A 27,422-nucleotide genomic window follows, 5' to 3' on the forward strand; every position below is an offset into this window, starting at 1 on the left:
GGTTTTGGGGTCCCGGCTGCACTTTTTACTCCCCAGATAGAACACTGGGGTAAAGTCAGTTCCCCGCGTCCTGCTGGACTGCCTGTGTGTCCAGGCCTTGGCTGGCATATCTGGAGGGAAATGGAATGGGTGATCCAGAGGTTTGGTCACCACTGGTGGAAGTCCAGGGGCTGGGAACAGCTGAGACCTTTGGAGTTGCATCTCGACCGTGTACTTTGGACTTCACCCTTTCTCTTCCTCCCTGTGTGGATGTTTCATATCAGGGGGGCATGTTCTCCACCAAAAGGGGTGCTTCCCCTTCCACTTGCCTCCTCATTTTGCCTCCAAGTTAATAATCTGATTTCTTCTTCCCACATTTTCCAGGCCTCCCAAATGATCGTGTCCTACGATGAGCATGACGTCAACAACACCTTCAAATTTGGCGTCATTTATCAAAAAGCCAGGCAGGTAAGCATCACGAATCCATACTGGTCACTAGATCCTGTGGTTTCTCCCTGGGGACTTCTGTTTTCTCATCCCCCAAGCACAGGAGCCCCGCATTAGGTTCTTAAATACTCTGAACACAGTGACCACATTTCATATATGAATTAGACTGGTGGTGGTAGAATCTTCAAGGTGGGCTGCTGCTCTCAAAAAGGCCTGCAGATCCCTTAAATGGTAATGCAGCTTTTCATGCAGTGAATCCTGATTCTTCCTGGCTCCCTCCGCTTATATTTAACAATGAGCTGTTCGTCACAAGAAAAGTCGGACTGGGTGGAGGGAATGCGTGAGCACAGGCTGCTTTCTCCTTGCCCACCACTCTCCTGGCTGGGAACTAGCTTTTGCTCCCCACACTTGAGTAGTGTCCTGGCATCAGCTGTATGCTCTCTGCCCAGCTCTGTGTTCATTGATGTCACCCTGGTAGCTTGAAATCAGCCACGATGGAAGTATTCACACCATGGAAATGGGCAAACACCAGGGCTTCTGTTTTCTGTCTTTGGAGAGGAGGTTGTTAAAAATTTTACCAGTACATAGAACTCCTCTATCTCTTGTAGCACTCACGTGCTTCTTTGGCGTCAGTCGACCAGAATGGTGTTTCTCAAAGTGCGTTCCATGAGACACTAGTCCAGTGAGGTACTCTGTGAACAGATGAGTTCCACGGGGGTGGGTGTGGTCAGTTGTGTGGGAACATTTTAAAGGTTCTAAGAACCCCCAGAGTAGAGAACTCTTTATAACTTTGTTGAACTCAGTGTTTCCCATACATATTTGACCACAAACTTCCTATCCTCCTACTATGAACTTTTATTAGCATCCTGAGAAGTGGTCTGCTGAACACACCGGTATTTCCTCATCTGGGTTGTATGGAAGAAGGTTCCACACCTATGTCACCTTTGTATCATCCAAGAACCTAGCATGGGGTGTTTATATAAATACACTCAATTTTTTGTTATGTGAATGAATGAATGAATAAAAGTTTTGACCCTGTGAGTGGTAGGTCGATAATATCTTTCAATATTATCTGTGTCATCTTCTTAGCGTGACAGTGTGTTTCTCAGCTGGATGATAGCGGACTTCCTTGTCTGAAGATATTAGACCACAAGAGGCATGTGTTCACTTAAAAACACTCTAATTAATGAAGGCTTGTGGAGCTGAAAGACCAGCACAGATAAATCTTATAATTTAAGGGAATTATTCAAGTAGCCACTCTAATTATTTTCACATACTGCATTTTTATTTTGTACAGCTCTGATCATACAGTCCCACTAATTAAAGTTCTTTGCTTGTGAAATTTACCAAAGCAGATCTCATAAGGTGATTACAGTCCAATATTCCAGCAGAGTTATAATTACTGAACATTAACCATCCACCTCGGAGAAGGAGTCTGAAGGAGTCTGTATGTTCTTTATGTACCTGACACCACTGAGGCGAGGTGGGGTCGCCCCGGCAGATAAGAGTCTTTTCTTAAAATATTTGGATTGTTTTTTTGCAAACCTACATTGGGGGGATTATATATGAACATGGGTTGCGTGAAAGCCCTATGCTGGTTTTAGGATATAAATAAGCCCCATCTAGCTCTCTGTTTGTCAGGCACTTTGCTAAGCCTGTGGAGGATACAGTAATGACTAAGAACATCTCCCTTGAGTCCATGGTCACGTTCAAGGCCAGTATAAAAATAAAGACGGTAATACCAGGCTGGGTGTAATTCCTAGAGAGAGGTGTACACCCCAGAGCATAAGCTGGATTGTTTTCTCAGGAGAAGATGTATGTTGCTTAGAAGCAGCTATTCTCCCGAACCCTAGCTTCATGACCTGGGGCATACAGCATGCTGGACTAGAGTTGGGATGCCTTCGTGGCATGTGACAGATCAGGCATCGGGAAACCTTTTCTGTAAAGGGCCAGATAGTAAATATTTTAGACTTCACGGGCCGTACTGTTTGTGTTGCAACTATTCAACCCGGCCTTTGCAGTTCAAAAGCAGCCGTAGACAATGCTAAGTGAATTGGCCTGGCCATGTTCCAATAAAACTTTATTTATAAAAATAGGCAGCGGGCCCAATTTGGCCCCCAGGCCATAGTTTGCTGACCCCTGCTAGAAAGCAGTGTTTCCCAAATTTTAGACGTTCACAAACCACATCCAAGATCATGTCATTCTACCCTTACTTTTTTTTATTGCACCGATACCACTAACTACTTACTTTTCTTTAAAGTTTTCTTTCACCTTAAATTCAATTTTTAAAGGATATTTTATGTCACTACTCTTACTGGGAAATTAGTATCACTTGCATGAAATGAAGGTAATTCTAAAAAGAAATACTGTAAAAAAACAAAATTAAGTTATTGAAATCTAGCTAGACTCTGTTTCCTATTGAAGGCTTAGAACCTGAGGTCGGTTCTTTCTTCTTATAAAGCAGGCATTAAGGAGATGTTAAAGAATCACCTGTTGGAGACTTCCTCCTTAAAGGGATTGCACAGACTGGAGTGTCTTTGTGTCATCTTCAGCTGTTCATTGCCATCTATGGGTGTTTGCGGAGCCTTCAGCTGTTTGCAGAGCCTGCCACTGTGGGTAGAACCTTTTGATCAGGCAGGGCCACTCAGTGTTTTAAGCCTGTCATGATTGCAGAGCTTGCTACTGTTTTCAGCTTTGCTTTCTATTTTTAAAAAAATGATTAAACTTTTAATTTTTTGATATTTGTAAATTTACCTGCTGTTGTGTTAATAAGAAATAATACAGAGAGATCTTGTGTACCCTTCATGCAGTTTCCCCCAAAGGTAATGTCTTATAAAATGATAGTACAGTATCACAGCTGGGATACTGATGGTGATACAATCCACAGATCTTATTCAGATTTCCCCAATTTTACACATACTCATTTGTGGCATGTCTGTGAATTATATTCCATTGTATGGATATATCACATTTTGTTTATCCATTTGTTAGTCATCGTATATAATTTTATCACACATGTGGGTTCCACAGTCAAGATACGGAAGAGTTCCACCAACACTAGGATCCTGGTGTGGCTCATGCTTTTATAACCATGCTAACCTCCCTCCTGCCTCCACGCTCCCTTCCCCGGCTCCAGTCCCTAACCCCTGGCAACTGCTGATCTGTTCTCCAATTTCTAGAACTTTGTCATTTCAAAAATGTTGTGTAAAAGGAATCATACAATATATAACCTTTGGGGATTGGCTTTTCTCCACTCAGCGAGATTCATCCAAGTTTCTGAGTGTATCAATGGTTTGTTCCTTTTCATTGCTGAGTAGTGTTCCATGGTATACCTAGATGTACCACAGTCTGTGTAACCATTCACCTATTGAGGGATAGACATCTGGATTGTCTGCAGTTTGGGGCTATTATGGATAAAGCCACTGTGAACATTTATATACAGGTTTTTATGTGAGCAGAAGTTTTCATTTCTCTGGGATAAATACTTAGGAGTGCCGTTGCCTGGTTGTGTGGTGATTATATGTTTATTTTTGTAAGAAACTGCCACGCTGTTTTCTGGCGTGGTTGCTCCACTTTACATTCCTACCAGCAATGCGTGAGTGATCCATTTTCTCTACAGCCTTGCCACCATTTGGTGTGGTTACTATTTTTCATTTTAGCTATTCTGATAGATGTGTAGTGAGATCTCATTATGGTTTTAATTTGCATTTCTCTAACAGCTAATGACATTGAACATCTTTTCTCATTGAACATCCTACTTGCCATTTGCATATCCTCTTGAGTGAAATGACTGTTCATGTCTTTTGACCATTTTCTAATTGGCTTTTCTTTTACTGTTGAGTTTAAAATTTTTAAATAACAGCTTTATGGAGGTGTAACTGACATACCATACAATTCACAATTGCATGTGATTTATATCTCAATAAAGTGTACAATTTAGTGGTTTGTAGTATGTTCACAGAAGTGTGCAACTATCACCGCTAACTTCAGAAAATTTTCACCACCCTTAAAAGAAACTCCATTCCCATTAGCAGTCACTCCCATCATCCTCATACTCTATAGCTCCTGTCAGCCACAAATCTATTTCTGTCTCTGTGGATTTGCCTGTTCTGGACGTTTCATATAAATGGAATCATAATATGTGGCCTTCAATGTCTAGTTCCTTTACTTAGCGTGATGTTTTCAAGGTTCATTCATGTTGTGCAACGAATCAGAACTTTATTCTTTTTTATGGGTGAATTATATTCCATTGTTTGGCTATATCACATTTTGTTTATCCATTTGTTCGTTAATGGACATTCTGATTGTTTCTGCTTTGGGGCTGTTATGAATAATGCTGCTACTAATATTCGTGTACAAGTGTTTTTTGTATGGACTTTTGTTTTCATTTCTCTTGAGTATATTCTTTGGAGTGGAATTGCTGGATCATATGGTAACTCTATGCTTAGTTTTTTTTTTTTTTTGTGGTACGCGGGCCTCTCACTGTTGTGGCCTCTCCTGTCGCGGAGCACAGGCTCCGGACGCGCGGGCTCAGCGGCCATGGCCCACGGGCCCAGCCGCTCCGCGGCATGTGGGATGTTCCCGGACCGGGGCACGAACCCGTGTCCCCTGCATCGGCAGGCGGACTCCCAACCACTGCGCCCCCAGGGAAGCCCTATGCTTAGTTTTTGGAGGAACTGCCGGGTTATTTTCCAAAGAGGTGGCACCATTTTACATTCCCACCAGCAACGTAAGCGGGTTTTGATTTTTCCACATCCTCACTGACACGTCTTATTGATTCCACATCCTCACTGACACGTCTTATTCTTTTTGATTATGGTGTGAGTGGTATCTCATTGTGTTTTTTTTTTTTTTTTTTGTCTGTTTGTTTGTTTTTGGCTGCACCTCGTGGCACACGGTATCTTAGTTCCTCAACCAGGGATCAAACCCGTGCCCCCTGCATTGGAAGCGTGGAGTCCTAACCACTGGACCGCCAGGGAAGTCCCTCACTGTGGTTTTGATTACTATTGCGTTTTCAGAGTTCTTTATGTATTTTAGATACTAGTCCTTTGTCAGAAGTCCAACTATTAATTTTTCATTTTTGGATTGGTTTTTGGTATCAAGTCTAAGAATTCTTTGCTTCAGTTTTGCCTTTTTTTTTTTTTTTAAACTGAGCAGCAGCTTTGGTTCAAATAGAAAGTCCTCATTAACCAGCCCCCCAAATCCAGCTCTGTTGAGTGAGCCTCTATTAGTCCTTCCTCCCGTGGATGACAGAGCCACCGGATGGCAAATGAGGGCGATGGGGAAAGGAAGAAAGGGACCAGGTATCTGGACAATCACATTCCTTCTCTTGGCAGCAACGAGAAGGCTTATTTTTCTGAACTTCTGCCCCTTATTCTGTTTCTCTTTCAGACCCTGGAGGAGGAGCTGTTTGGGAACAGTGAGGAGAGCCCAGCTTTCAAGGAGTTCTTAGATCTGCTGGGAGACACCATCACGCTGCAGGACTTCAAAGGGTGGGTTTTAGCCAAGTGATGGCTCTGCCCCTATTGATGAGGCCCTAGAGGAAGGGGGAGGACTGACTGCAGAGTTTCAGGGGGTGGCATGTGAGAGTTAACAACACGCACAAGGAACATGGGATTATTTTTCAGCAAATGATCAACACTCATTGATTGCATCTCGAAGGACTCGGTGGTACAGGGCATAATCCTGAATGGCAGATGGTCTGAAAGGCATTGACTTTGGCCCTTAGGATGCATGATGAAATCGTTCCACCTGAGATTTGCCTTCCTAATTACAGTTGGCTCAGACTGAGAGTGAAATGAATCCACCTTCCCTTCCAGGTGAGCAGGTCACTCACCTGCTAGGCATTCCGGAAAGAGGACCCTATGTAGTTTTGGGGGAAATGACCCATTTTAGATAAGACACAAAAAGAATGGTTAATTAAGAGTTCTGGTGCAAATACCGTAATCCCTCTGGCAGGAACCTATGCAACAGTGTGTGGTTCTCTAAGCGGACAGAAAGAATATTGGGGCCGTTTCTTGGAAAGCTCTGGCCTTTGACGTTCCTTGACAAAGGCAACACTTGGGGAGGGCCTTCGGACCTGGGCAGCCTGTTCTCTGCCTTGTGGCTGGCACACGGCTGAGCCCTCAGAATTTCCCACCTCAGCAGCCGCATTACCAGGATGTCCTAACATGTGTGAACGCACTAGCTCTGTGTCTGGCATGGAGTAGGTGCTTGATAATCACTTATTTCCTCTGCTCCCTTCTCTCCTCCTCTTCCTCCCCCTTCAAGGTCATCACTGCTGGCTGGAGCCAGTCACACATGGGTCAAAATCCCATCTCTGCCACTAATTAGCTCTATGACTTTGAACAAGTGACTTAGCCTCTGCAAGCCTCAGTTTCCTTGTCTGTAAAAAGGGAGATAAAGATAGTACTGACCCCACAAGCCTGCTGGAGAATTGAAATAGATAGTGCACGTGAAGCACTTAGGCCAGTGCCACGCAGAGTAAGCACTGGTCGTCATTGTTCTTATTATACCACCTTCCATTGGCTCTGAGATGCCATCCTTATAAGATACATCCTGATTTCAGAGAGGTTAAAATGGGAAAAAATGTTCCATCTTGCAACTGATGAAATAAAGTATATTAAAACCAGGAAGGACCCCAGAGGTCATGTAATCCTATCCCTTTATTTTCAAGAGAAAGGAAACGGAGGCCTGGAGAGATTAAGTGATATGCCCAAGGTCATGTGCTGACTTAGCGGCAGAAGCTGGTCTAGAACCTGAATGGACCTAACTCCTGGCCACATGTGTTTCCCGCCATGTGGGGCTGAGCACATTTCTGGCTTGTATTATAGTGCTTGGGGTTGGGGGGACCTGATGTTCAGGATCTGTTTTATTTCATTTTCTGAAAGGAACATGTATCCCACTCTCCTTGCTGGAGAAGATGAGCCATGGCTAGCAGCCATGTTTCTATAAGGGAAGGAGGGGCAGCTCTGAGAAGCCCACCCAGTTCCTGAGTATTTTTTTTTTTTCCTGCCTGCAAGGAGGTAGCCAGAGAAGGGACCTCCTTGGATACCTCCCAGCTGCTGTGGTGGGGTCTCCATATCCGGGACTGGCTGGGTAGAAGTCAAGCATCTGTCCCCTCTTCTCGCTGACTCCGGATACTCCTGTGGGGCTCACCACCATCCAAAAGGATGGACGGCTGCCCTGGCTCTGGGCTGAGGACCTGGACACAGCCTTGCAGAGATCAAAGGCTTATGCCCAGCCTTGGGGGCCACTAGCAGCTGGGACGGCATTTGTCTGGGGTTGTGGATGGATGGACGACCTCTCTTCCCATGGAGTGGAGGGGACACAGCCAAGGCTTGGAATGGAGGTCCTGCCTTTGTCTTTGAAATAGTAATTTACGGTTAGAAGCCAGGGCTCATCTGCGCAGAAGATGAGCCTTATCTGCTTTCCCAGAATCATAGTCTCTCTGCCCTCGACTCTTCCACATCTTCTCTCATTCTCCTGCCCCCATGTCCTTAGGGAAGGTTGTACCAAGTTGCCCACTTCCCTTCTCTCTCTTTCTCTCTCTTCCCCTGGCACTCTCCCGTTCCCCTGACAGTTTCCGAGGAGGCCTGGATGTGACCCATGGACAGACGGGGGTGGAATCAGTGTACACGATATTCCGGGACAGGGAGATCATGTTTCACGTCTCCACAAAGCTGCCGTTTACCGAGGGAGACACCCAGCAGGTAACCGGGTTCAGGATGGCTTCAGGAGCCTGGGGCGTGTGAGGTGAAAGCCTGCGTCTGGTCTCCCTGGAGAACCGAGGCCGCCTTCCCCATTTTCATAATCAAGAAGCCCGTCTGTTCAACTTTGTTCCTTTTATCAAAACCTGAACTACTGTGTTATTCCACCAAGGCCGCAGGTCAGCAGCCTGTGTGGGAGGCGGGACAGAGCTCCTGGTTATCCCACTGTGACTGATGCAGAAACAGTGGTTAAAAGACTGTTTCCCAGGTGATCAGGGGCAGAGCTGTGAGCAGAGCCCAGGTGCCCTGATCGTGTAGGCTGGTGATAAAGAGTACATGACGTGGTCTGCAGGTGGTGGCTTGAAGCCAGCTCTGCCACTGAGGGGTATGTGACTCTGGGCAAGCTGGTAATCTTGTGTCCTCATTTGCCTCATCTGTAAAATGGGGATAACACCACGTACATTAGAGGGTTGTGGTGGGGATCACATAAGGTTCTGATTGTAGGACTCAGTATGATGCCCGGCTTGTGGCAGGCTTCCTACCTCATGTCTGTTCACTGTCCAGGCCACTCTTCCTGGCCCAGAGACATCAAGCTGGTTATTGCATGTGACACCCCCACACCCCTCTCCAGCTTGTCTAGTCATACAGCCTTACCTCTTAGGACACCTGCCGTGGGCAGGAATCCAGCCTTTTCCTTGACTGGAGAACCCTGAATGAGACCTCTGCTTCCAGTGTATTCCTCCTTTCCCTCTCATTTGCTGCTTCTGACAGCTGCACGTCCCCGGGGAGGACCTGGCTTCTTTTTCTCATCGAGCCCTGAAACCAGCAGCTGGTCCCTGGCTGTGGTCCCATTTGCCCCGTCCCACTCTTTGTACCATTTCAGTCTCTAGGAAGATAAGGAAGGAAGCTAGGCCTTTCACCAAACTCGGACCCATTTGTTTCTGAGCAGGGAGCCCAGGAGGGAGCACAGATGTAATATTGTAAACATAGTGCCTGGCTTCTTAGGAAAAAAGGAAATTGGCAAAGGAGACTGCAGTTTGGCTCTAAAATAACTACTGAATGTTCCAGAAACAAATAGGAGCAGGATTCCTTTTGTGCCCAAAGTAGGTTTTCTTGCAGTGTTTTACCTTCAGCTCTTTTCCCTCATGGCCTCCCTCACCCGCTGCCCCAGCCTGAGACTGAGGACCGTTCTCTGCCTGGCTTGTTCTCAGTGTCACCTGTTAAGTGGGATGTGCGCAGAGCTTGGCTCTCAGCAAGGACTGAATACATGTTAATTTCTCTTCCTAAGAAATGGGATGATGTGTGTGCCATAAGTGAGACAATTTGTAAAAGTGCCCAGCACAGGGCTTAGTATACAGCAGGTGCTCAGTAAGTGAGAAACTCAGTGGGAAACAGAGCTTACGTGCAGTAGGTGTTTAATAAAGGAACAAAGTGTAGGTAAGCACCTAGCCTGGGTTTGGTATACAAGAGGGCCTTAACGTTTGAAATCTTGCATGGGAACAGCCCAGTATGGTTCCTGGCACACAGTAGGTGCTTGGGGATTGAGATCACCTGTGACAGCACCTGGCCGAGCTTGGGATGCTGAATCGGGGTTGTATTTCTCTCTCCCCCATGACCTCCACCAAGCCAGGTTGCCCGTATTTCTCTGAGCATGGTTCTTCTCCTTTCTGGTATAGGATGATCTGCCCCCTCCTTCCTGATCATCCACATTTCCATCAAGTGCTCCCTTCTCTCCCAATCTCCTCTTCCAGGAAGCCCTCTCAGATTGCTACCAGGCCTCTGATTTTGCCCTCTTCTCCGCCCCCATAGGCACTTTGTGGGTAGTGGCTGATTTAGCATTTGCTGGCTGGTGGCTTTGTTAGTGTTCTCAGGTGGCTCCACCTGTGTTTGTGTCTCTCCCAGATCAATTACAAGCTCTCCCAGGGCAAAACCCGGCCTCACTTTTTTTTTTTTTTTTTGGTACGCGGGCCTCTCACTTTTGTGGCCTCTCCCGTTGCGGAGCACAGGCTCCGGACGTGCAGGCTCAGCGGCCATGGCTCATGGGCCCAGCCGCTCCGCGGCATGTGGGATCTTCCCGGACCGGGGCACGAACCCGCGTCCCCTGCATTGGCAGGCGGACTGTCAACCACTGCGCCACCAGGGAAGCCCCCGGCCTCACTTTTTAACTAGTCTCCGCGAGTCCTGAGTCAGGGCTACCTCTACGTGCTATAGAGCTCAGTAAGAAGCTTGCCAGCCTCCTCCTGACAACGTAGACATTTTCCTCATTTTTTTTGCTTTTTAGTGGCTTCTAGAGAGTGAAAGAAAAAGCTCCTTGGAGAGAGAGGTCTCAGCGTTCCGGGGTTTATGTATAACGATAGAATAATGAGGAATTTCCTATATAGACCTATTCTGTTTTCAGGATGTTCCTAACTGGCTTATAACAATGGAACACTTTCTGATTAGCTCCAGAGAAAGAGACACATTGGGAATGACATTGTGGCCATCATCTTCCAAGAAGAAAACACACCGTTTGTCCCAGATATGATTGCCTCCAACTTCTTACATGCCTACATTGTTGTGCAGGCTGAGAACGAGGGCACAGAGACCCCATCCTACAAGGTAAGGAGAAAGTCCCGTCGGAGGAGGTGGTGGGCCCAGGCACCTCACCACACTTCATGGAATCAGCGACGTCGAGCAACACCACGTCTCAGTGGCTCCTCAGACCATCCTCCGAAACGTGATAGATTTCCCACGAGTTCTCGGGTTTCTGGGGTTTGCGAGCTAGATTCTTGGAGAGCGCCTTCTGAGGTCACCTCATCCATCTTGCTGCCTTCAGGTTCCCAGCCTCTAACTCAAGGGTTGAGAAGCACCCCGTGTCCCTACGTGGAATCTGGTACTGCCATTTGCTAGAGCGAGGCAGAGCCAGAGGAGAGCAGAGAAGAGAAAGTGGAGAGGACTGTCAGGAAAGAGGAGAGGAAGAAGGCGGTGACAAACAAAGGGAAGGAAGGAAAGGGAGAGATGTTCATGGTGAGAAGGGTGGAGAGCAGGGTAGACCCTGGCCGCTGGGGGGGGCCCTCTGGTTTAGCCATTCTGGGCAAATGATCTTAATTTGAAGACTCCCAGGGAGGTAGGGTTGTGAGCATCTGGGTCTAAACCTCCTGACCCATTTAGTGGGCTTTCACACTGGCTCAGAATCTTCACGGACGTAGATGAGCGTCAGCTGCCCTCACCCTGTCCCCTCCTGATGGCTGTGTCTCTAACCCTCTCCTTTGCTTCTCCATGAGGAACAATTCCAACCTCTTGGGTAACAGTTTCTCTGTATCACAGTGGTGTTGGGGGGCATGGGACCCAAGGGAGATAGACTGAGGCAGGGTTTTTAAAGTGGATGTTAGATAGGTTTTGTTATGTATTCCTTGTAGATAAGTGCAAAATGTGGAGTTCCCATGCTTCTTTGTGTTTTCTGGGGAGAGAAGCCATAGCTCACATTCTCAGAGAACTCCCTGTTCCCCACAGTGTTAGGAACCACATTTGTAAGGGAGAGGGAAAAGGAGCCTGGAAGAGGAAACCATAGGCCTGAAATGTTTCCTATATAATAACTTAGGCCAATGCTGGTCCCTGGGGTTCATGAGGCCATACCACTTCATAGCCATCTTTCCAGCATATCAATTTTGCTTGAATATTTTCGGAAAGAAAAATGATGTTATATAATTGTTATATCAGCACAAACCCAGGTGTATGAAGTGCAAAATTCACATCAGCTTTAAAGCCAAATGGGAGGCTTCCAAAACAGAACCAAAAAACCCCACTCTCTCTTGTTGAGGACAGCTGATTCCTTTATATGCCCACGTTCATCCTCCTCTGTCACTGAGCAGTCTTAGCTGAAAAGTTGGAGAAGCCATGGTTTGGGTGTTTCCTTCAAGGCTTTCACCAACGGGGACATTCATTTCAAACAACTGGTTGATTAATTTGTTGGTGGAAGCAAGCGTCCTCATTCAGTGCCTACTGTGTGGGCACTTGGAAGTGACATAAAGCACCAGCTTCAGGGAAGGGACAGAAGAGGCTGTGAGGCAGTTCAGCCACTGGGTCACTCAGACAGCCACCTGGTTCTTTTAACAGCCAGCGGTGGCAGAGATGGATCCTCAGAGTAAAGCTGTGTGATAGGAGGGCACCCAAGGCCTTCCAGGCAGTCATGTATGTACGTGTGGCTTATCTACTGGGCCTCTGCCGGCAGAATGAGGCCTCTCGTGGACGTCTAGTATTTGCTTTTAGTTCCTGATAGGAAATGGAGTTCAGCTAACTGCCTCTCCACTTTCCAAGAGCTTTTGTAGAGTAGGAAAATACGAAAGAGAAAAATCAGAGATCCAAGAAAGCACCCCCCCACCTCCAGCGTTGATGCCGGAAGTCTTTACCAAGTCTCCCTAGCCACCGTTTCTGGTCCAGGGGAAAGCACTGTCCTCAGAGGGGTGGTGAGAAGCAGAGCTCACAGGGAGAGCGGGGCTGTCCCTGTGATGTGGGACCTTGGGCTCCGCCTGCCAGGCAAACATCAAAGCTGGAGGGCAAGACTGTGAGTGGGGCTGGGTCGGAGGGCAGAGGGCAGGGAGGGAGATCAGCCTTTCAAGGTGCTCCCCAGAGCTCTGTCCATCCACGGCCCCAGCAGCACCCCAGTGATGGGCAGGCTGAGGAGGACATGGTTAGATCCCTCAGGGGGGGTCCAGGTGACACGGGACCTTAGCTGACCCCTGCGCGCTTAGGGGCTATGGCAAAGGAGGGTGAGATTTCCTTGGGGGCTGGGCAGTGCCCCAGGGGGCCCCCAGTGGGGAGGACAAACAACAGGGAAGAAGAGGAAGGGTGTGAAGGACAGCGGTGGGAATGTGCAGGAAAGTGTCCCAGACCGAGAGGCTCCGGAATCTGGGGTTCTTGTCCTGACCCTGCCTCTGACTGCTGTGTGACCTTGGGCCAGTTCCTTCCCTCTCCGGGCTTCTGTTGCCTTCCGTGTGAAATGAGGAAATTGGAGTAGGCAATCTCTGAGCTCTTTCCAGTTTTGACATGCTGAGGAGGGGAAGGAAGGGGAGTTGAGAAAGAGGGGTGTGTGTGTGTGTGGATTAGAAAGTGGTTTGGGGGAACTCTAGTATTTCAGGTGTACTTTATTAGATGCAGGTCAGCAGGGAAGATAAAAAAAAACATTGAGTGACAGTGGTTACCTCTTATTTGATCTGCGTTGGACACTGTGCTAGGCCCTTATGAGCAGTCTTCTTGAATTCTCCCAAGCCTCTGGCCAGGCAGGCCTCCATTGGCCCTGTTTACAGGGGAGCAAATTGAGGCTGAGCTTAAGTTTCTTTTTTTTTTTTTTTTTTTTTTGCGGTATGCGGGCCTCTCACTGTTGTGGCCTCTCCCGTTGCGGAGCACAGGCTCCAGACGCGCAGGCTCAGCGGCCATGGCTCACGGGCCCAGCCGCTCCACGGCATGTGGGATCCTCCCGGACCGGGGCACGAGCCCGCGTCCCCTGCATCGGCAGGCGGACTCCCAACCACTGTGCCACCAGGGAAGCCCAGAGCTTAAGTTTCTTAAGGCCCGAGGCCACGGAGCCCAGAAACAGTGGAACCAGGGTCCTGTCCAGGTCTGACTGTGGTCTTCATCACAGAGCTGTCAGAGCAGGTGGGAACTTGGACCCACGATCTGGGGTGTGCATGAAACATCGCATCGAACTATGTTTCAGATGTGAATTTCATCCCCATCCTGCTAGCTTGGAAGGAAATTATAGCTGAGCCATCGCTAGGACCCTCTCCCCACCCTGTCTGAGCTCATCCTACCCCGACTCCTCAAGTTCTGCAAAGGTGTCAGGAATCTTACGTGAAGCAGACCCCGGAGGCGGGTTCCCGTCCAGGTGCCCTCTTTCCCTCACTACTGGTCTGCTGCTTGAGCGACCTTTGTGGTTCTCTAAGGCTTCCAGGCCATGCTTGGACAGATGTGGGGATCTTATGAGGTCTGGAGTCCTCAGAGGCTCCCCGCCTCCCAGGTGTATTCTTATTACTTACACACCCCTGTCTCCTTCCGCTTTCCAGTTCTTGAAGAGTCTCTTCCCCAGAGTCACCTGCTGCCTCTGTCTTTCTAAGCCCTGCCCCCACCCCTGCTGGGAGGCCTTGGCTGGATTTAGAAAACAGGAAGGTGAGGTTGTGTTCAAGCAGCTTCTGCTTTCAGCTCGGCAACCCAACCGTCCCCAAGAGGAGGGAACAACAAAGGCCCAGGTGTTTCGCTGGAAAGGGGTCAGGAGAGGGAGCGCGTGGGGATAGAGAGTCGCCATCAGAGGAAGGATCCTGTCTCCCGCCTGTCTGACCCGGCTGCTGCCGTGGGCTCGTGGGCGCGTCTGGCTGGGAGACTCGGGTGGATTTAAGAGCTTATCTGCAGCTCCTTACCTGGTCGGCACAGACTACTCCAATGAGAGCCTGAGAAGGAAGGGGCATCGGGGTGGGAAGAGGGGAGAGCTGGGCCTGGCCTCTGGCCTCATCCTCGCCAGCAGCCCGTCAGTGGCCTTCCCCCTCCCTCTCCCCCAGTTTTGGCTCCATGGGTGGAATTCTTGACTTGTGCCACGGGTGCACGGTGGGTGGGTGGTGGAGGGGGAACTGTTTGGCAGCTGGAACCAGCCAGAAATCACGTCAGCCAAGCACGTACCATTTCCTGACTCCGGGCACTGCCGTGTGGGCCATGGGGACAGTCTTGCACTTGGGGAGAGAAAGTCATGTAGACCAGCCCTCTCCCGCTCCCTTCCCCTGCAGACCCTGGCTGGCCTTTCCTTGGCCTGGCTCCGAGCTGCCTGCTCACCCGGTCTGGCAGACTCTGCATCTGCCCTACTTCACAGGCTGGGCAGGCTGGCGGCATGCCAGGGCTGGGCTCGCGTCAGCAGCCGCCGGGGAAGGGAGAGGGCAGAGTCTCCAGAGAGGCCTGCAGCCTCGGGGGCTGAGAACAGGTGACACGAGGGCACCTCCGTGCAGAGAGGGAAAAGGGAGGTGTGGGGCCTGTCCTGAGCCTGGGAGACCCTCACACAGAGCGCCTTGGTGTCCTTCCACCCCCAATTCCCAGGCCGGGCCCTGGCGCTCTGTTAGTTGCAGCCTTGCCCGGCCTGACCGACCCTTTGTGTCTGAGACCAGGGCTCCCAAACACCAGTCCGCTGACCGCACAGAAGCTCTCGGGTGCGTTTAAGGGTTGCAGATTCCTGGCTCCACCCCAAAGCTGCTGATTCAGTAGGTTTGGGGTGGAGCCCATGCAATCGGTATTTATTTTTAAACACTTGAAGTGATTCTGACGTCTGGTCAGGTTTGGGAGTCAGTGTCGTCGGAAGGAATCCCAGAGCAGGGTCGGGGTGCTCCGGACTCTCAGTTCATCTCCGGGGCTGATCTCCTGTGAGCCTTTGAGGCTCCACGGCTCTGGGCGTCTGTTTCCTCATCAGGAATCCAGGGCTAATAATTCTGCTGGTGCCTTCTCTGTAGGATTAGCGTCCCAGTCGAACGAGGTAATGCGATAGCATCTCCTGGGCTCTTGTGCTACATTAGAATCAGGGTTCCAGGCTGCTCTTCAGCCCTGTCCAGTCGTCTTGCCAAACTTGCTTCCGGCCTCCAGGAATGCAGATGAGGGTATGGGGATAGCTCCATGCCATCCAGCCCCGCTTCTAGGAACAGTGACTCGGGTGTGCCAGTGATGGTTCTTTATTTGTATTCTGGGAAGGGGAGGAGGGAGAAGGGGAGTAGGTCCCCTAGGACCAGGGCTCGGAACTCTCGTCATCCTCAGCTTGGGTCTCCTCCCTCCTGGCCCACACCGAGCTTCTGTGTTTCAGGTCGCAGTCACCGCACGGGAAGACGTGCCGGCCTTCGGCCCACCTCTGCCCAGCCCCCCTGTTTTCCAGAAGGTAAGAAATTCTCCTTTCTGCTCCTCTCATGTCCGAGACTCCAGGTTTTCACACCTGAGTGTCCGTGGTTGCAGGGGCGCTGAATTGGACTAGATCTTTAGGAGAACCTTCAGCAGGGTTGGGGAACCTCCTCACTTGGGGTCTCTCCCCACCTCTCCTTGTGCCGCCAGCCTGGCCCAGCACAGGGCCTTTTGTCAGGGTGTTTGATACTGGGGTTGCCTTTCTGCTAAAAGAAGGGTTTTTATGCCATGCTCCAGTCCCAGGAGGCTTGGGCACAGGTGGGCTTCCAGTCATGGAAATGCCACTGTGGGTGTGGAGGGTTGGTTTTCCCAGCACCAGGGAAGCTGGTTTCCATGTTAGCGTCTTAGCAGGTGGGCTTAGGCTGGGCTAGAACTGATGAAATGTCGGAAGGGGACCTTTCAGGGACTCTCCCAAGACCCCCTCTTCTGCCTACCTCTTCCTGTGGCTGAAGCCCTTTGGGCAACAGCTAAGGGTGGGGTGTCTTGTCTGTTCCAGGGCCCGGAGTTCAGGGAGTTTCTCCTCACCAAGCTCACCAATGCAGAGAATGCTTGCTGCAAGTCAGACAAGTTTGCGAAGCTGGAGGTGAGAGCGCGGTTTCTGATCTTCCTCCTGCCCTCCTGGACAGCCTTTCCTGGAGGTCTATTCTTGGGGCTGTTTAAGGTGGGGAAGCACCATCTTTGCCCCTCTAAGCCTTCAGCCTTGTGTTGATTTGGAGCTCTTTCTTCTTGCGGGAATTCCATCCAAACTTTAGGTCTAGTCAACCATTCACCAATCATTTATTGAGCACCTACTGTGTACTAGGCTCTGTTCTGTTCCCTGGGATACTGGGATATGTGAGGCACAGTTTCTGCCCTTATAGAGCTCATAGACTGATGGGAGACAGGTATGATGCAGTGAGCTGGACTGTGATGGAGACCAGCACAGAGGCTGCTTCTGCTGATGGGGAATGGAGGGTGTGTTCAGGGAAGGCTTCTTGGAAGAGGTGGCCCTTGAGCTGCTGAGTCTGGATATCTGATGAACCTTTTGCCAGGAGGAAAGAGTGGGGAGGGTTATTCCAGGCATGAGAAACAGCATGAGCAAAGGCCAGGCAGATTCAGAGCGTGACTTTGTGAGGGAGCTGCAGAGGGTTGGATGTGGCCTAAGAAGGATTCATGTGGGGCCTGGAATGGTGGGAGGCCCACCTAGAGATGCTAGTTGGGTCAGATCAACTGGAACTAGAGGTGATGAGTCCCTAATAAAGTTCAGGAGGAGGTGGGAGAGAGGGTAGATTGAAGGCGAGGAGGGCAGGAAGCGTGACCAGTTAGAAGCTATTACAGGAGTCCAAAAGAGACAGTGACAGTGCGCTTACACCAGGCACAGGAAATGGTCAGAATCAGGAAGACCTGATGGACTCCAGTATATAAGGGTAGGGGTAAGTGGGATTGGTGGGGTGGCTCTTGGGCCTTTGTCTTGGGCTCTTTGCTGACATGGGGACCGCTGGAGATGAGTTCTGTTTGGACCTGCTGATTGGAGGTGCCTGCAAAGGCTGGGTTGTGGAAAGGGCTGGTCCTGGTCTGTGTGAATGGCGCCCCCTGGAGGCTGTATACATAGCCCTGGACGCACATCTGGATGGAGAAGAGCTGCGGGCAGTTGGGTACGTGGAGGCGGCAGAGATCTGGGCTAGGAGTCATCAGGGCAGAGCCATGGGAGGGCAGGATGGCCCAGGGAGAAGAGGCAGAGGGAAGAGCGCAGAGGGCCTGGCCCGGAGCTGTAGTGTTAGCTGCAGCATTTGTGAGAGTGGATCTCAGCCTGGATATCGGTCCATACCATTGCCGGGATGCAGTTGGCCAGAAGAACAGCCCTTGGGCCAGGTGTCGGGAGCCCCCCAGGGAGAGGCCACAGCTCTGTCTTCAGTGCCAGCTTCACAGCCCCCACCCTCTTCCCTTCCAGGACCGGACGAGGGCCGCCCTCCTGGACAACCTTCACGATGAACTCCACTCCCACACTCAGGCCATGCTGGGACTGGGCCCAGAAGAGGACAAGTTTGAGAATGGGGGCCATGGGGGATTCTTGGAGTCTTTTAAGGTACGGGCACAAGAGTGGCCGGGGATTGCTAGGGCAGGGAGGCGGGGGCCAAACAAGGGACGACAGCAGGGCAGAGTCCACGTGACCCTGAGACCAGAGCCCGAGTGCCAGCCAGCGGTGGCAGGACCAGCAGGGGCATCACAGATGTTTGCAGAGGGCAGGGGTCTCAGGAAGTGTGAGCGGTCAGAGCAGCCGACAGTGTCTCTGGCATCTTCCACATCCTGTCTTTGATCTAGAGCATCTCCTCATCAGACTCCTGGAGTCTGGTAAGAAGGAACAGGGGAAGAGTTAGTAGCAGGAGAGGAGCCAGTGCAAGCCAAGAACATTCTTGCTTTCATCTGCCTCTTTCTGTGGTTGGGGAGCCCAGGGCAGGATGGCAGGAGCAAGGAAACCAGCCTTAGGAATCTTCAGCAGCCAGTGTGGGAGACTGCAAGGATCGTTCCCAGTTGCCAGGGCAGTGGAGGACCTGGCCAGGGCTGGTGGGATGGAGTTACAGGCAAGTCCTCGGGGACTTTGCAAAGGGAAGGGCTTTCTAACCAGAGTGAGCTACTAAAATAAGTAGTGAGCTTTCTGTCCCTGGAAGTATTCAAATAGAGCTTGGACAGACACTTAGCTGGCATGGGGTAAAAAAGGTTCATCATCACATGCTTGCCAAGTGCATGTTGGTCCACCCAGCACTTAACATCCAGCATCCGATTTGAGGCTGGCTGTAATCCTGTGCAGTTGGCAGAACTTGGGTCTTGTTATTTTTCACTCACACACAGGGGGATAGGCTGAGAGAGGCTGAAGGGCTGCTCAAAACGTTACACCTGCAGGAGAGGTAGAACCTTGTTTCAAACCCAGGTTTTCTGGTCTTTAGGTCAGTGTTCTGCTGGATTGCCCATTGCTAAATGATTTGTAAAGCTACCCTTTTGGTGGCGGTATGTGTGGGGTGAGGGTTAGACCTGCCTATATTAGAATCCCAGCTCTGTGAGATCCTGGACATGGTCTTTAAAGTCTCTGAGCTACAGATTTCTTTTCTTTTTTTTTTTTTACATCTTTATTGAAGTATGATTGCTTTACAATTGTGTGTTAGTTTCTGCTGTACAACAAAGTGAATCAGCTCTATGTATGCATATATCCCCATATTCCCTCTCTCCTGAGCCTCCCTCCCACCTTCCCTATCCCACCCCTCTAGGCTGTCATAAAACATCGAGCTGATCTCCCTGTGCTATGCGGCAGCTTCCCGCTAGCCACGCATTTTACATTTGGTAGCATATAGATGTCCGTTGAGCGACAGATTTCTTATCCACAGCACAGGGGTGATCCACAGGACCTCTGTCATGGAATCAGTGGGAAGACTCCTTGAAATAATGCCTGGAAAAGTACATGTGGCCTGGAATACAAGAAATGCTCAGTAGAAGTGTCAGCTGTTATTACTGTTTTCATGGAAAATGAAAGCTTAACATACATTATTCCACTGAAAGCCTCATGACTGCCCTCTGTGCCCTGTGAGGAAGGCTACTATTATGGGCATAATAATTTTGGTATGATAATTCGTACCCAATTTTAATAATGATGGGTGTGATTTTATATGCGAGGAAACCAAGACTCAAAGAGACAAAGCAATTTGTCCCAAGTCCTCCAGCAGACAGGGGAGTTGAATCCGGGTTTGCCAGATTCCAAAGCCTGTGTTCTTAACAGCTACATGACACTGCCTCCTGGTTCCTGACTCCATTAAGATTCCACCCATGCTAGCCCAGCCCGGGCAAGCCTGGGGTCCGTCCCTCACTGCCAGGCTGGACCACAGAGAGCAGGGCAGAGCTCTGATGGCCTAGTTGGGGTCAACCGCTGAGATTCCTCATGGGAGTGGGGGTAGGGGCTGAGCTGCTCGCCTAGGCTGGTGGGAGATTCCTGGGGCGTCTGTTTCAGTTGTGATGGACAGTGGCAGCCAGGGTGAAATAGAAATTGGGAAATCAAGAAGAAAGGGGGATGAGGGATAAGAGACGAGATGAAAGGGGAGGAAAGAGGGAGCCGGGTTGGCTAGCCCAGCCGAGAGAGGGGTGAACGTGACACCTGGTCATTAGGAAAACCTTTGTAGGCTCTGCCCCCCTTTCCTGCATCCCACAGTCAATGTAATTTATGTAAGACTTGAGCTACAGTTGACTAGCTAACCTCATGTTATATTTTGCAGACATGTAATGAAGCAAATTGCTTTCAGTTTTGCAGGTTTCTTTCTGTATTTGGGAGTTAATAATGATTTTTTTCAGATTTCAAATATTTTTATAACCTGGAAGAGCTTGTAGGCTGTGGACAGTGGATAGAATAGCCCAGCAGCTGCAGACAGGTTGTGAGTCTAAGGGCCATTTGTCCAGGCCCTTCCCTCCAGCAGGAGAAGCAGTTGATCTGTCCTTGACTCCACAGGGTCTGACTAAAGGGCTTTCCAAGAGAGATGCTTCAAGACTTTATCATCGCTTGTCTTTGGTCCTATAATCCAGGGAACTCATCTTTTCAACCCTAAATCCTTCCATCTGTAGGCTGAAGATAGACCCGCTTCTGCATTCTGCTTCCCTGCTTATCTCCGAGGTAGCACTGCGGGGCGAGGGAGGGGATGGTCACAGTCACGCAGTCACGGTCATGGTCAGTCACACAGAGTAAGCCTTCAGAGCTCTGCCGGTTATGATCAGCTTTTCTGCAAACACTGCTGGGCTTACTCTTTTGCCCTGTCCCTTCCGTCATTGCCCTCACGTCTCCCAAGCTGGGGGCAGGCCAGGCTTAGCAGCATGGAGCCCAGTGGCTTGAGGGATTCTGATGTTTTGGTCTTTCTTGCCTGTGGCCAGGCCTGTGGTCTGACCCAGCTCAGGAAACTGTTTCTAGTTTTGGTATTTCTTCATGGGCCCCTAGGATGGCGCTGTGTGTCAGAATCACTGGCATTCCCTTGGAGTTCCTCACCCAGACCTCCATGGGATCCCGCTTGTAGGAACGGTGCGTGAAGCGACTCCAGGAAGAAAAGTTGCACGTTTCATCTCGTTCCTGTCAAATTTTCATCTCACAGGTTCAGGGAAACATAACTAAGAATTCCCAGGACTAAAAGTGATCTCAGCCATCTCTGCCCTTGCCTCTGTGACTGTTCTGCCCCCACTCTCCAGGGCAGTGACCCTCTGTCTCTGTCCCGAGGAGCAGACCCATCACTGCCCTGGGCTGTGCTACCTGGCACCTACTTAGATTAGCTCTTCACATCTTACTTCAACCCCACTGGCTCTAATTTAAGCTTTTCTCTCATGAGAAACAGAACCATTGGTTTATGGACATCCACACCTGCTTCTCAAACTGAGGTGCTTGGAGGTATTCTCAGGAATCTGCCAGTGCTACGAACAGTTTAAAATGTAGCATTTTTACTTTGGATGATAATCTAAATATTTATTTAGATGAAATATATATTTGCCATTAAACTCACAATTAAAAGACATTTCTATGGAATAAGTAGGTTTATTGCAAATGCAGTCCATGGGACCACTGCTGTTGGAGGTCCGTGGACATACTTTTGGAGCCTTGCAAGAAGAGTTTTCTATATAAAGGAGTGTACGTTACTCACCTTTGAAAAATACTGATCTCTAGACAGTTGTTCTCAAATGTCATTCTCAGGCACGGCCAGCCGTTCGTGGTGTTTTTATTGGTCCGTAATGAAATGAGTGATGCTACTTGATGTATCCGCATGCTTTGTACCTAAAACAAATGTGAGCCGTGTCTTGAGACGCACTGAGCTAGCCCTGTCCTCTGCTGACCTCATCATGCAGAAAGGGGATGGAGGCCCAGGGAGGGGAAGGTCACCCAGTGTCATTGGAACTGGGACCACAGCAAGCAGGGAGTTGTCAGGTGACTTTCTCCTAGCATCTGAGGGACTGTGATAGTTGATGCACTGGTCTGATCTGACCCCTAGTGGCGGGAAAGGAGCACCAGGCTGCAGAAATCCCTGCAGAAGTACCTGCAGGCAGGCCAGCCCTGGAGCTCATGGATTGGAGCTCTGGTCTTTCGGAGTGGAGATGTAGAGGGATAGTTCCTTCTCCCGTTGGGCTGCTAGAGGGACAGAAGACCCTGTTCTGGACCTAGTACTTCCTGATTAGGACGCATCTCAGCAGGATAGCAGTTAGCATCTTTCTCTCCAAGGGCCCCTGCCTCTGTTGCTTGCCTGGTACCGATAGGCATGTCCCCTTCAGTGCTCATTCCTGTGCACTGTGTCCATTAAGTTGAGTTTGTTAAATTGAAACACTCACGAAACCCATTTAAGCAAGCGAGGTTTGTGGTTGACCCAGAGGATACGTGCTCCCTCGATGATACCAACGGGTGCTCATCCCCCCTGGGTGAAATGAAGTGACACAGCAGGTACCAAGAAAGTGACTCCCTCTCTCTTTTCTGACTCCCCCAAAGGAGAACTCTTTCAAACGTAAGCCGGGAGGTGAGCTGAGGGCAGGGAAACCCTGGTGACTGGGGTTGGTGATTGGCTGGGAGGAGAGCAGACTGTAAGGACAGGTAGGGACAGCTGTGTGAAATGTGGAATAGACAAGTCTAAGACTCCAGGGGCCAGAAATGGTAAGATTTCAGGTCAGTGCACGGAAGACCTTTCCAGAGGTCAGGCTGTCCGCTGCTGGAACAGGCAGCCTTGAAAGCAGTGAGCAGCCTGGCCCTGGGAAGATGCGAGCAGAGGAGTGGTGCACCATGGCCTGGATGTACAGGGGCTGAGTGGGAGCGGGTCCAGATGGTCCCTGCAGAGCTGATGCCCCTGCGAAGGCTTCACATGCCCTTTCCCTCCTGCCTCTGTGCTTGTTTTCACCTTTTACCTGATCTGCCCAGCTTGAAAAGGCTGGTACTTCCAGCTCTATATCACTTTGGAACGTGGAATACCTGAGACCTTGTCACTGGGTGATTTTGTCCAAATCAAGCATTATTTTAGGATTTTGAAGTAGCCATAGTCTCTCTCTCCTTTGGTCCCTGAGCGTGGGGGAGGAGGGCTGACCCTGAACAAGCAGGTAACACACCAGGTGTCCGGTCACGTGGACACATCCTGTCTCATGTCATCCTCGTGTTTACAGACGAGGGGACTGTCTCCAAAAGGTTCACATACTGTGCTTGGAAGAGCCAGCATTCAAACCCCTTCCTGTTTGCTTTGAGCAGCAGATGGCTCCCCTGCACATCCCTGGAATTCCATGTCAGCCCATTATCTCCTCCAACTTATCTAGTTGACTCAGACAGCAGCACCAAGGGCATTCAAGAAGGTTCTTCCCAGACTGCTGGAGATGTCTGGGGGGAGAGGTGCTGAAGCTCCATGGTCTCTGGTCACCCCTAGTCCATCAACCAGTTGAACCCTGTGTTCAATATGAACCACTTTTGGGGATCTTGGGACCCTTCTATCTGGGGCCCAGGTTCTGATTTGGGTCCTGGCTCCATCTCTTACCTGAGGTGTGACCTGGGTAATCTTTTACCTTTAGGGACCTTTTCTTTTATTTATTTATATTTGGCTGCATTGGGTCTCCGTTGCTGCACGCGGGCTTTCTCTAGTTGCGGCGAGCGGGGGCTACTGTTCGTTGCAGTGCGCGGGCTTCTCATTGCAGTGGCTTCTCTTGTTGCGGAGCACGGGCTCTAGGCACGTGGGCTTCAGTAATTGAGGCACGTGGGCTCAGTAGCTGTGGCTCGCGGGCTCTAGAGCACAGGCTCAGTAGTTGTGGCGCACGGCTTAGTTGCTCCGTGGCCTGTGGGATCTTCCCAGACCAGGGCTCAAACCCATGTCCCAGGTACTGGCAGGCGGATTCTTAACCACTGCGCCACCAGGGAAGTCCTGGGACCTTTTCTATCAGTGCCATCCTCTCTGCATCTCAGAGTGGCAGGATTTAATAAGATCATGTATGTGGAGCTCAGTAGACCAGATACCATCACACAGGGCTTATGACCCATGTCAAATCTTCGCTGGAAAGAGACATCGAGGAACAGATTACAATATAAATGATTAATTAACACGTCATTGTTGATGACTATAGTGGTGGCAACACATGAGGACACCAATGGAATGAAATGATGCTGAGATTTATGGAGCACTTGACTCAGTTAAGGAACCTTGATGTTTATCCAGGGACCCCTCAGAGTGGTACCCCACCTCTCCTGCCCTCAGTTCTCCAAAGGGTTTGTGACTTAATGATCTTTGCAGGATGAAATGAATAGAATGTGCTGGCTGGTTTAACCATGTTGCAGGAAACTGTTGCTAGGGGACTGTTCTGTGGTCTAGAAAGGGAGAGAGAGGGAGAGAGATGAGGTCCCTTAAGGGGTGTCTTTGGCTCAGATGGGAGAGCCTAGGTGACCTCAGGAATACAAGGCTGGTAGGCTCCATGCTTATTTGCAAACGGTCCTCCTTTCTGAACCAGCTTCCCTCGTCAGGACAGAAAGGCAGGCGGGTTGTGGTCCTTGGCTGGGTCAGAGATTAGAGAATTCCTGACCTTGGGGAGAGACCTCGGGGGTATCTGCTATTTGGGTTGGGAGCAACATTCACGCTAATTTCTTGGGGCCGCCTTGCCATAGACCAAGCTCTTCTCTCGATACTTCAAGGGAGGGAAGGAGGTTAGTTCTTCCACACGAGACCATCTGGAGGTTGGCACGTGGAGCTGACATGTGTGTGCGAGTGCGGGAATGAACCCAGTGAGGAGGAGAGCAGCGTCTTTCTACATCAGTTTTCCGGAGCTGAGGTTCTGCTGGCTCACACAATAAGGAAAATCCACTAGTTCCCTTAACGCGGGGCCCAAGGTGGCTCACGGTCATCCAGGCTCCTTTCCCTTTCCCCTCTGCCGTCCCCTGCTCATCAGCTCTACCTCTCAGGCCTGACCCCTCACGGCCCCAAGGCGGCTGCTACGGTTTCAGGAGCAGACAAGTCACATCCCTTTTGGGAACAGCCCCCAGCAGATGTCCCTTCATGTTCCACTGGCAAGGGGAGGGGCGATGTGACTACCTTAGATGGATCACGATTTACTCCTTTGTCTCGTGGAGGAAGAGAGGGCCATTGGCTCAACAGTGGCTCTGCTGGCAAGGGATGTGGGGGGAGGGGGAGGGCAGCTGTATGTGAGCAACTAGTGATATCCGCATCCTTGTGTCTTTGCACATGGACCTGAGGCCCTGGGGCCTTGGATGACTAATGAATGCAGAGGGCGCATCCGCGGGCCCTGGGTCTTCAGCATTGCCCTACTTGCAGGAACGTGTCTTGTTCCCCCAGCTGACTTGTATGTTCCTTGGAGGTAGGGGCTGTGTCTTCCACTTCTTTGACTCCCTTCCCGTTATTCTTCCAGTTCCTGGCACAGTGCCGGGCACACGAGAAGTACGCAACTAATGCTTATGATTAACAATAAGAATAGCCACATGTATGGGGTACTTACGATGTGCCGGGCCCTCTGCTAAGAGCTCTATATGGCTGCTCACCACAGCCCCACAGTGTAGATTTCCTCCATCCCATTTCACAAGCAAGTCTCAGAAAAGATGAGGAACCTACCAGGGGCACCAGCTAATGGGTGACGGAGCAGAGACCCCAGATATAAATTCTGGCAGTTGGACCCTGGCACTCCATGCTTGTGACTGCTAAGCTGCGTTGCCACCTGGCTGCATTATTATTATTATTATTATTATTATTATTATTATTTTGCGGTACGCGGGCCTCTCACTGTTGTGGCCTCTCCCGTTGCGGAGCACAGGCTCCGGACGCGCAGGCTCAGCGGCCATGGCTCACGGGCCCAGCCGCTCCACGGCATGTGGGATCCTCCCGGACCGGGGCACGAACCCGTGTCCCCTGAATCGGCAGGCGGGCTCTCAACCACTGCGCCACCAGGGAAGCCCCCTGGCTGTATTACTGAGTGACCGAATGAGGGATTAAAGGGAAGTGATGGGAGGGTTTGGGGGTTACTAGAGAGAAACTTCCCTTCCTAGACTCTCAGGTCATCTTTGAAGGCCTCCAGAACCACGGAGCATCATCCACATGGTAGGTAGGATCCTGTGGGACTTCCCTTGTCAGGAAATCCTCCCTTGGGTCTATCTGAGAACTGCCACTGCCCTTGGGTCCAGTTCCAGACCAACGTAGGCCTGCAGGTCCCTCCCTGCTGCTGGCTCAGCAATCTTGATTTTAGCTCTTCTCATTCTTGCATGCCCTGTGACAAGCCCCTGACCTCCTGGACACTTCAGTGTTTGCCCACGTACCCTTTGCTCTTCAGTGGCCCTAAGTGGGCCTGAGCAGTTCTGTGCTCCGAGACCCCACGCCTCCACCCGGTCTGAGTGTGCATCTCCTCCACTAGCAGCTGCGCCAGGTTTCAGGCTTATCTTCACAACCTCTTAAGCCCCTGCAAGTGTGCGGGAAGGCTTGATGCGCAGAATAGTAAGAGCCCCGCATGGTTCAGCAAGGTGAACGTATTCCACGTTGCACAAAGTGCACTTCGGGATGACGGCAGAAGGGCTATCCAGTGTTTAAACACAGAAGCACACTTAGCTTTCTGCAAAAAAAAAGAGTCAAATTGGGGGATCCGGGCTTCCCTGGTGGCGCAGTGGTTGAGAGTCCGCCTGCCGATGCAGGGGACACGGGTTCGTGCCCCGGTCCGGGAGGATCCCACATGCCGCGGAGCGGCTGGGCCCGTGAGCCATGGCCGCTGAGCCTGCGCGTCCGGAGCCTGTGCTCCACAGCGGGAGAGGCCACAGCAGTGAGAGGCCCGCATACCGCAACCGTTTTATCTGAGGAAGCTGTAGCTTGGAGAGGTGCTAACTAGACCAGGGTCACCTGGGTTTAGTGAGCTGTCCAAACCTCACTCTCCTCACCTGTAAGATGAGGATAACAGCCTTTGCCCACCTTGCTGGGAGCTGGGGCACTGACCCCTCAGACTCCCCCTGGCCGGTGTCCTCCCTCGCCTCTGCCTGCAAAGAGCCACCCATTCCCAGAGCATAGGATGGAATATGTGAAAATTCTCTGCAAACTGTAGTGACTGCAGTGTGGGCCACTGAGAGAGAGAGAGAGAGAGAGTGTGTGTGTGTGTGAATATGTGTGCACAGGCTGAAGGCTGTGTCTGCAGACCCTGTCAAGTGGGACAGGGTCATCGAGAGGGACCAGACTCCAACCCTTAGGCCCCTGTCACCTGCTCTCCCCACAGAGGGCCATCCGTGTGCGCAGCCACTCCATGGAGACCATGGTGAGCAGCCAGAAGAAGCAGCATGGCGGGGGCATCCCCGGCAGCCTCAGCGGGGGCATCTCCCATAACAGCGTGGAGGTCACCAAGACTACCTTCTCGGTGAGAGCCACGGGCCCTGGGGCAGCACATGGGTCCCGGGGAGGG

General features: G+C 50.7%; 1 protein-coding gene across 3 annotated transcripts in view; it reads left to right on the forward strand.

Moving 5' to 3' along the window:
* The window catches only part of RAP1GAP2 (RAP1 GTPase activating protein 2), a 216,727-nt gene that overhangs the window by 174,406 nt on the left and 14,899 nt on the right, over positions 1-27,422 (forward strand). For all 3 annotated transcript variants that reach the window (XM_059998197.1, XM_059998194.1, XM_059998196.1), the window contains 8 exons: positions 364-447; positions 5,818-5,918; positions 8,009-8,138; positions 10,578-10,733; positions 15,943-16,014; positions 16,531-16,617; positions 17,965-18,099; positions 27,240-27,377. In XM_059998197.1, coding sequence (XP_059854180.1) covers positions 364-447; positions 5,818-5,918; positions 8,009-8,138; positions 10,578-10,733; positions 15,943-16,014; positions 16,531-16,617; positions 17,965-18,099; positions 27,240-27,377 — 903 coding nt within the window. The remainder of the gene's footprint in view (positions 1-363; positions 448-5,817; positions 5,919-8,008; positions 8,139-10,577; positions 10,734-15,942; positions 16,015-16,530; positions 16,618-17,964; positions 18,100-27,239; positions 27,378-27,422) is intronic.

This window comes from Delphinus delphis, chromosome 19 (assembly GCF_949987515.2).
Source record: "Delphinus delphis chromosome 19, mDelDel1.2, whole genome shotgun sequence".
NCBI classification, from domain to species: Eukaryota; Metazoa; Chordata; class Mammalia; order Artiodactyla; family Delphinidae; genus Delphinus; species Delphinus delphis.